General features: G+C 43.6%; 1 protein-coding gene across 1 annotated transcript; it reads left to right on the forward strand.

The window, feature by feature from the left end:
• On the forward strand, positions 4,897 to 5,538 carry LOC110431946. Its single transcript, XM_021451804.1, has one exon. It carries the CDS (start codon positions 4,897 to 4,899, stop codon positions 5,536 to 5,538), a length of 642 nt encoding a protein of 213 aa, XP_021307479.1.

Raw genomic sequence — 10,013 nt, forward strand, 5'->3', positions numbered from 1 at the left:
CCCGCAGGTGGCTCGAGGAGCTTCCAGCCAACCAGATCCACGACTGGGTCGATTTAGTCGGGGTATTCGAGGGTAACTTCAAAGGGACCTACATACGGCCCGGCAACTCGTGGGAGCTCAGCAAGTGCAAGCAGAAGTCAGGAGAAACTCTTCGAGAGTATGCTCGACACTTCTCGAAGCAGCGCACCGAGCTGCCGCACATCCCTGACCACGACGTCATCCTGGCCTTCGTCTCAGGCACCACCAGCCGAGATTTGGTGTGGGAGTTGGGTCGGAATCGTCCTCAGACCGTCGACAAGCTGATGGATATAGTGGCAAACTACGCCGTAGGGGAAGAAGCGGTCGGCGCCTTCTTCAACTGTGAAGGAGGTAAAGGCAAGTCGCCCACCGATGATGATGAGGGCCCCAGTCGAGGACCCAAGAAGAACAAAAAGAAGAAAAAAGCACGGCCATTCTAGTGGGAAGCCCACGACGACGATCTCGTTGCCGCCATGGAGCGCAAGAGGCCTCGAGGACCCCCAGAGGGGGCTATCTTCGACAAAATGTTAAAGGAGCCCTGCCCTTATCATAAGGGAGGGGCAAACCATAAGCTTGAGGACTGCCGCATGCTAAAGAAGCACTTCGACGACCTAGGGTCCAAGAAGGACGACCAGAAGAAAGAGAAAAATGGCGACAAGGGGGACGACAAAAACGACGAAGGTTTCCCGGCCGTCCACGACTGCTACATGATCTACGGTGGGCCCTCGACGTAGCTGACCACAAGGCAAGGAAAGAGGGAATGCCGTGAAGTCTTTGTGGCAAGGATGGCGGTGCCCCAGTACCTCAGCTGGTCGAGCACCCCCATCACCTTCGATCGAGACGATCACCTCGACAAAGTAGTCGCCCCTGGCGTCTACCCACTCGTCGTCGACCCCATCATCGTCAACACCAGGCTCTCAAAGGTCTTGATGGACAGCGGCAGCAGCCTCAACATCATCTACCTTGAGACCCTCGACCTTATCGGCATCAATAGGGCGCAAGCGCCGGTGGCTTCCATGGTGTCGTTTCTGGAAAAAGGTGTTACCGGTAGGTCGAATCGACCTACCGGTCTGCTTTGGCACGGCGGCCAACTTCAGAAAGGAGACCCTCACTTTTGAGGTGGTAGGATTCCAAGGCACGTACCACGCCATCATCGGGCGCCCGGGTTACGCCAATATCCCCAACTACACCTATTTGAAGCTGAAGATGCCCGGTCCAAAGGGGGTCATCACTGTCAGCTCCTCCTACGAGCACGCGTACGAATGCGATGTCGAGTGCGTCGAGTATGGAGAAGCTATCGAGAACTCCACCGAGCTCGCCTCGAAGCTCGAAGCCCTAGCTGCGGAAGCCCCAGAGCCCAAACGTCATGCGGGCAGCTTCGAACCGGTGGAAGGAACAAAGAAGATCCCGCTCGACCCCAACAACTCCGACGGCAAGGTGCTGACGATCAGCGCCGACCTCGACCCCAAATAGGAAGCCGTGCTCGTCGACTTTCTCCGTGCAAACGCCGACATGTTTGCGTGGAGTCCTTCGGACATGCCAGGCATACCGAGGGAAGTCGCCGAGCACTCCTTGGAAATTCGAGCCGGTTCCAAGCCAGTGAAGCAGCGGCTGCGTCGCTTCGACGAGGAGAAGCGCAAGATCATTGGCGAGGAGATCCACAAGCTTTTGACGGCCGGATTCATCAAGGAGGTTCACCATCCCGACTCGTTAGCAAATCCTGTACTAGTTAAGAAAAAGAATGGGAGAATGAGGATGTGTGTCGATTATACGAGTTTAAATAAAGCATGTCCAAAAGTTCCTTTTCCATTGCCACGTATCGATCAAATTGTTGATTCTACTGCGGGATATGAAACCCTTTGTCACACCCTGGCTTTTAAAATAAGACCAGAGTCGTCATATGTGTGCCCAGGAAGTCCACACATACAACAAAGAATAGAAATGTCAGAAAACAATGTTATATATAGCAGAAAACATATCTATATTAACACTTACAAACATCAGAGTACGCGGAAACAGTAGCTAAACTTCTTAGGCTCCAATCTTCTCAGGGACGGTTGACTGGGGGCTCCGTACGCCAAGCACTTTTGATATCCTTCTAGAAAACTTCATGACATCTTTATCCTTCTTCTGAGCAGCACTTTACTACACACTGGGGTGTGGGGAAAATAGCAAGGGTGAGTTCATGTCGAACTCAACAAGTACAGGCGGAAAGTATAATGACATGCAAGGCTTAATCAAAGGAAAAGCTGACACTCTTTAACTGCAAGTGAGCTTTTAAGTTGGTAAACTTTTATTACAATTCTTTTATTAAAACAACCTATTACTAAACATGAGTAAAACATCCCAACCCTTAATTAGATGAAAGTATATTAACAATATTATTACTCATCATTATAATAATTATTATTATTAAGATCTCCGAGGTAGCAACCTCGGATAGTAACTCGGGGTAGCAACCCCATTAAGGTCATGGGATAGCAATCCCAGTTAAGAACACAGGATAGCAATCCTGCCAACACGGAATAGCCATTCCGCCAAAGCCCGAGGTAGCAACCTCAACCAAGTTTCGCCTCCAAGTATCCAGTGAATCCAATTTTCTCATCAAGTGAGGGTCTGGCCCGCTCGTGACCGTGAGCACGGCTGATATATCAGTTTTACACTCTGCAGAGGTGTGCACGTTCACTCCAAGTCGTGATTCCCATTCGCCCGGGGTCGCGACTCCCCAAAACACTACCAAGGTGAGCAGGCAGGGTTTCACTACGAGACCTTTCACAGGGTCCAACTAATAGAATGCCACTCGTAAGTTTTTGCCGGGGCGCGCGGCAGCCGTGCCCATAGCAATGGGACCCCGAACTGACCGACCTCTTAATATGAATACCCAAGCTACATTCCTTACGCCCACCCGGAAAGTAACACCCTACCAGCGGAGGTCCTGATAATTAGTCAAGCCAGAGCCATATAGCTTGGAGCTGCACTGTAAGTCCTAGGGGGCCGCTCCCTGACTAAGTCCTTACGGAGAGCAGAGACGGGTACGCCCGGCAAACCGGACCACCAACAGTACACGCTCCCCCTGTCACCACCATCATCACGATGCTCGTAAGCATCCAAAATCTCCATCACCGAAGTGACCATTGTTCATCATTTAATCATTTATCATCATCGAAGAATTTATTAAGCAAGATCATTATTTTTATTATTATATAGATTAGATGAGTTGAGCAACTAAGCATAACTACTGTTCACTATTCTACCCAAGTATAAACCCAGGAGTATAAGGAATATAGTAGAGGGCTAGTCATGTCCTTAGGGTTTGCAGTATTAAGACACATGCAATGGAAAGTAAATGTATTTAAAGTTCATAGGTACAATATGATCAAAGGGTGCCTGCACTTGCCTTAATTCCTAGTGTTTAACTGCTCAGAAATCTTTGACTTCCTTCTTCTGATCTCCAACTTCTGCTTCGACTGTCGGTCCTCAGCTCCTGGTCTTCACTGTTGACGAACCACACTTCTTCTACGCGTAGCAACCAAGCAACACAAATAGACAAACAAACAAACAACAATCACGACTAGGAACAAGCATCAATCAAAAGTAAAGCTTTGAAAAGAAGAGCGCACTAAACGACATGGCTTGTGGCTACGATCGTGACAACCCAAGAACGGTTGAGAACGGAGCTATCGTTAAACAGACAGACTTTCGAGGTTCGAAGTGAAACGGAGAAGACGGCTACGCTGGTCGTATTTTATGAAAAGAGGTGATAGACTTTGTCTAAAAGTTGAGTTGACCAAACTGTAAGAGATTATAAAGGTTAAGGTTAAATGTTAGTCATATTCTATTTATAATTAATTATATACCACTAAAGCCAATCAAGCATTTATAGTTTTGAAATATAGAACATATGAAAGCAACTAATCGAGTGATTATATATCATATTTAAACTAATCAAGTTATAACTAATAAAGAAACATTAAAGTTGATATTAATAACGTGGGCATTTATTTATTTACAAAAGATCAAAATTATAAACATCATTTACTTTTAAATCAAAAAGACTCTAGATAAATATTACTAAATTATTTATGTGCTTCATGTTTAAATAACCAAATTATAATTAAGAAGTATTTGAGATCACATTTGATTATAAATACCAAAGTGTAAACCTAATGTGTTTTTAAATTAATTAAATAGGAATGCATTCGAAACATTAATCGGATTAATTATACTCATAAACATGAGACAATAAATATAGCACTGCTAATATGTATATTACATCGACATAGTCACAATGCAACGAGAACCGAATTACAACCCTAGATTGTTTCAAATTTAAAAGCTATTAATCAAATTATATTTAAATCAATAAATTCAGAAATAAATTACATGATAAATATTTATACTACTGCGTAGAGCATGGCGATATGAAACTAACGCGACGAGAACGGGCTCAATCGGAATTAAAACGCGCATTCTATGGCCAAAACTAGATCGGTGGCAAAACTGTGAATAAACAGAGCTATTTTTCGTATTTTAAATAAATAAAACTGAATTTTAAAAGCATTTTGGACTAAATCTTTAAATACCGATGGCTACAGTGGTTAAACTGATAAAGTCGGGACCTAAACCTAATTATTTTTGAACAGGGATTGGACTGCCGGTTGATTTCACAAAAGCTGAGGGTGTTTTCTGCAAAAGTGCAAGGGCGGACCGTGGCTTGACCTGGTTGACCCGTCTTCGCTGATGTGGCGCTGACGCAAGCGCTGACGCAGGCGCTGACTTGGTCCGCGGTAGATCTGAGCCGTTGGCTCAAGATCGGGCGGCTGCGGGTCCTCCAGCCGGAAAGGCCGCCGGGGCAGCGCCTCTTTGCGGCGGCGCGCCATGGGCGCCGGCTCGGGGCCCATCGGAGTTCGGCGAGATCGCGCGATAGGGCACGGGAGGCCGAGGCGAGGGTACGAGCAGGTGCGGCTCGGCAACGCGAACTCGACGCGGGGTCCACGACAACCGGAGAAGGCTGGAGGCGGCTACGCACGCGGCGGCGCCATGGACGGCGGCCGCAAGCTCGTCGGAGCTCGGCCAGAGGGCGCTAGAGGAGGCAGAGAGCTAAGGCGAGGGTACGGGAGAGTTCCTCACCTCCTTGCGAACCTCAGGGTGGCGCTCTTGTTGACAGAGACGGAGAGGAGACAGAGAACGACGGTGGCGGAACCTAGGCTCCGCGGCTACGGCAATGGCGGCGGCGCTGCTAGGGTTAGGGGTGGCGGCGGAGCTTGGTTAGGGTTCGAAGGGGGCACAGGGGGTTCGGCGTGGCCCTCTTATAGGCGCGACCATCCTCGGTTCGCGTGTGGGCGCTCGGATCGAGCGGTGGCGATGGCCTCCGCATCACACGGCGCGGCGGGGAAGAAGGCCGCTCCCGCTGACAAGCAAGGCCCGCGTGGCGGTGAGAAAGCGCGGGCGCAGGGGGCAAGTGGAGCTGGGCCGCGGGGCTGGGCTCGGCCTGCTGCTGCGACGCTGGGCCAGCTGTAGGAGAGGGCTAGGCCAAAAGCTAAAGCGGGCCAAAAAGAGAAAGAAAGAAAAAAAAAGAATTTTCCTTTTATTTCAAAAGGGTTTAGACCAAATTTGTCAACACCTTTATAAACCAAAATTTAATTTCCTAATTTAAGATTATTTTTAGGGCTTCTATTCTTCACTACTTTTGGAACCAAAACATATTTTCTTAATAACACACATCAAAATTGTCTTTCAACTTAAATATAAATTAGTTTTCAAATAGGACTTTCAGAATTTTATTTTTCCGAAAACCAAAAGGACCTAAAAGTGGCTCGCCAAAAATTTTGAAATTCATTTTTTTACAAGCCAAACAAAGCTAGGGCACAAAGCACACAAAACAAAACAAAACACCCTTCACTTAACTTTACAAAAATTTTAGAATTTCACATTTTTCTCATTTTTTTGTAATGACAATAATTAATAAAATCTTGTAGTATTTTAGAAACATTTTAAATCCTTATTTAATTTAGTGTTTTCTAATAACAATCCAAAATTAAAAATTTTGGAGTGTTATAGATCTACCCCACTTAACATAATCTCGTCCCGAGATTTGGAGAGACTTGAGAGGAAGATAAAGTAGATCACCAAAGTTTTGTTTTTTAACTTTCAAGATGTGATCAAAGGATTAAAGATAGACATAGGGTAAAAAGTATGATAAAGACTGATGACATGGAAAGATAAACGTATGAGATATTGATCTTTGGATCCTGTATTATGATAAGGTGCAAGGGCAAGAAGCCAATATTAACAAGAGATGATACATAGGAGATAAAGATAGATATCATAGTGCTCACAATTTCCTTGATTCCAGATATGTATAAGATAGTAGATGAAAGGATAAAGAATTACCAAAAGTTGACAAAGACCCATGTTTTTAGTCTTCACGCTTAATCATTTGTAAGATCCATGATCACGGTTTGGCAAAAAAGATAAAGGTTTGTCGCAAGAATGATAAGGATCAATATATAGTTCTCCATGTCTTTCTGATTAGAGATTTTCGAGAGTGATGATCGTAGCGGACGCTACCCCACTTAAACCAAGTGTTGCTTATCTTCCAAAATCCTGTATAAGAACACTCATCTTGTCGGTAGATAATCTTCAAAGTTTTCCTTTGGAGGTTACTAGTTCGACAAAACACTGCACCTCTTGAGATTCTGAGAGACAGGGAGAGAAACAACATAATGATTGGAAAGGATAGATTAAGAATAACCTTAGTTATCTTAGTAAAAGTGTGAGACTTAAGTTAAAAGACAAAAGATTTATCTAGGAGAAAACTCTTGAACACCACATGAGAAAGCAATCCAAGGGGTCTTGAGAAATTGACCATAATGGGGTCTTGAGAAATTGACCATAATGGTATGGTGGTATATCGGACCTTCAGGTTCTGAATTTGGTCACGTGATAGTCCATCAAGGAGTCCAGGGTGAAAAAAAAAATAAATCTTATCTTAGGACTTTGGTTTCTTATGTCTTGCTTTGATAGGTCAACAAGCACCACTCTTCCTAGGACACTTGATGCTTCTCTATGGTCTCCATAGATGGGTCCTAAGTAGATTTCTCATACCACTTGCAGTGTTGGGGAAATATTACGAGAGAGAACTGCACAAAGGTTGTCAACTCATTCTGCATGGAATGTTTAAGATCACTTCACGGGTAAGCACTACCACTCGATGTTGGGACAGCACCAGGTGCTTTGCCTGAGATTCCATGGTCACCACAAATAGACTAAACATCTTGACAACCAACTCATAACTCATATTAGGAGATTAAGAATGATAATGTCCAATTAAAAAGACATCTCTTTTTACAAAGAAGATTACAAGCGACCTGAAGGCAAAATCATTATAAGATAAAAGCCATCGCTGACTTCATAAGAGTTACATATTTCCTTGACTGGTTCAAATCGATCTAGATCTCCTAATACAATGTACTTCACACCTGATGTTGAGAAAATATTGCCTCTCTATAAGGTCCACATTTCTTTCGAACTGCCTCATTGTCGATACAATCATTCCATTAGTCCTTCAATTCTTGGGATGAGGATGAATACCTTCATACATAAACCTATCTCCTGATGGGGTGGTTAGAGATACTGAGTGTTGGGTACAGTCAATCTTTCCATGACAAGCGGTTAACGATCCTCTTCCAAGAACGACATCAATCTCCATTGATTCCAAAACTACAAGATTCACCTCAAAATTTACACCTTTTATACCGAGACTGACTTTTGGGCATATGTGTGTTGCTTTTATCTTCCCTCTTGGTGATTTTACTTGTATGGATTTCTTCATTCCCAACATAAGCATCTTATGATTGGCAACATATTTGTTTGAGATGAAAGAATGTGAAGAACCTGAGTCAAACAAAACAGTGGCAGGAGTTGAGTTTACTAGAATTGATCCAAACACCACATTTTGTGCTTTACGAGCAGTACACAAATCCACATGGTTCAATCTACCATTAACGTAGTCACGAACTGGGTACTTCTTTGGACAATGCTTCTTGTGATGTCCCTCTTCGTGACGCTGGTAACAAGCATTGCTAACAGTTTTAACATTGGTGCTATCCTGACATTGAGCTCCTCGAATTGATGTGTCGGGATTAACTAAAGTGCTACTAACTTGTTGGTTCTGAGGGTTCTCCTTCAATGGAGTCTCTTCACTATTTCGCTTCTTAGCTTGATTACTCTTTCGAGGCTGAAATTCTATATAGGTGATGGTCCATCCATCTAGGCATATCTCTGGCATAGCAAGTGTAGCTGAAGGGACATCTAACTCTTCAAGATATGAATGTGTCTGATGCGAGTTTGGAGCTACAAGTAACTGTGATGTAGATCTCAGATTTGTCTCGACACTTAATAGTGGCTCTAGGAAGATTGCCTTCCTTTTCTTGTTACCTTCAGTTTGTTGATCCTGGGGTACTTCAATCTTTCCTTCACTTGACTTGTTCTGAAGACAAGGTAAACCATAGTATCTGCAGCAGTTACACGGCTCTTGAATCCCAAGTGCCTCATTAATACCATCTTTCTTAGCTTTCATGTTCTTCCAGGCTTCTACGACTTGTCGCTTCATTGCTTCTTCCTGAGTTTCAGTCATATTCTTCTCTAAATATAACTAAGAATCTTTTTGTGGTTCCACTCCACTTAGTACTTGATCTTGCATAGACAAGGGCTTCTCCTGGTTTACTAGGGACAAGGGTAGCATAGTTGGGTCTTCCTGACATTTGGTGTAAGCTTCTTCAATGTCGCCTTGGAGAAGTAAAGATTGTAGTATCAAAAGCTTCTGGAGTCTAGCCATATGATCAGCTGTCATCTCTAGGATTTGGGATTGCTAAGCTATCATCTCTTCACTGCTCAATTGTGTTGCAGAAGTTATTGGTTGACTCTGATCACTGGTATTCTTTCCATTGATGTCACCTCTTGAATCAATCATCTGACATTAGGCAATAGTAGAATGAGCTAGAGTAATATAGGCAAAGAGTATGACATAGGGTAGGAGAGAATAGCTAGACAGGATTAAGATTGACAAAAGATATGGATAGGATAAGAGAGATTACTACCCCACTTAACAGAGATCGAGCTAATCCCCAATCGACTTCTTCCAGAACTCCTTCAAAATACTAGAACAAAGACAACACACAAACAACAAACCAAGCAAAACAAGCACGCGTCACATCAACGATACTACACGTGCTTCTTCAACAGTGGGTGTCATCCTAAAAGGCAAGTCTGAGATGATGAAGAGCCATCGAATTTTGGAATAAAATAAGTTTTGAAAACTTAAGTAAAACATCTAAACAAAAGCCAAGGAGATTAATAGAAATAGCTCAAAGGAAGCTATTTAAGGAGGGGATACAACATGACAAGGATGAAGAAATAGTCAGAATCAAATAGTCAAGGGATAAGAAAATAGTTTTATATCAAAATAAGCTTTAGAAATCGACCAGTGCTATCTAGGCATACGTCCTACAGTCAACATTGCTCCGATACCATTCCTGTCACACCCTGGCTTTTTAAAATAAGACCAGAGTCGTCATATGTGTGCCCAGGAAGTCCACACATACAACAAAGAATAGAAATGTCAGAAAACAATGTTATATATAGCAGAAAACATATCTATATTAACACTTACAAACATCAGAGTACGCGGAAACAGTAGCTAAACTTCTTAGGCTCCAATCTTCTCAGGGACGGTTGACTGGGGGCTCCGTACGCCAAGCACTTTTGATATCCTTCTAGAAAACTTCATGACATCTTTATCCTTCTTCTGAGCAGCACTTTACTACACACTGGGGTGTGGGGAAAATAGCAAGGGTGAGTTCATGTCGAACTCAACAAGTACAGGCGGAAAGTATAATGACATGCAAGGCTTAATCAAAGGAAAAGCTGACACTCTTTAACTGCAAGTGAGCTTTTAAGTTGGTAAACTTTTATTACAATTCTTTTATTAAAAC

The sequence above is a fragment of the Sorghum bicolor genome, chromosome 1, assembly GCF_000003195.3.
Source record: "Sorghum bicolor cultivar BTx623 chromosome 1, Sorghum_bicolor_NCBIv3, whole genome shotgun sequence".
NCBI lineage: Eukaryota > Viridiplantae > Streptophyta > Magnoliopsida > Poales > Poaceae > Sorghum > Sorghum bicolor.

What these genes read in the sequence shown, in the direction of transcription:
- LOC110431946 (XM_021451804.1), top strand. Translation starts at nt 4,897, where the DNA reads ATGGGCGCCGGCTCGGGGCCCATCGGAGTTCGGCGAGATCGCGCGATA.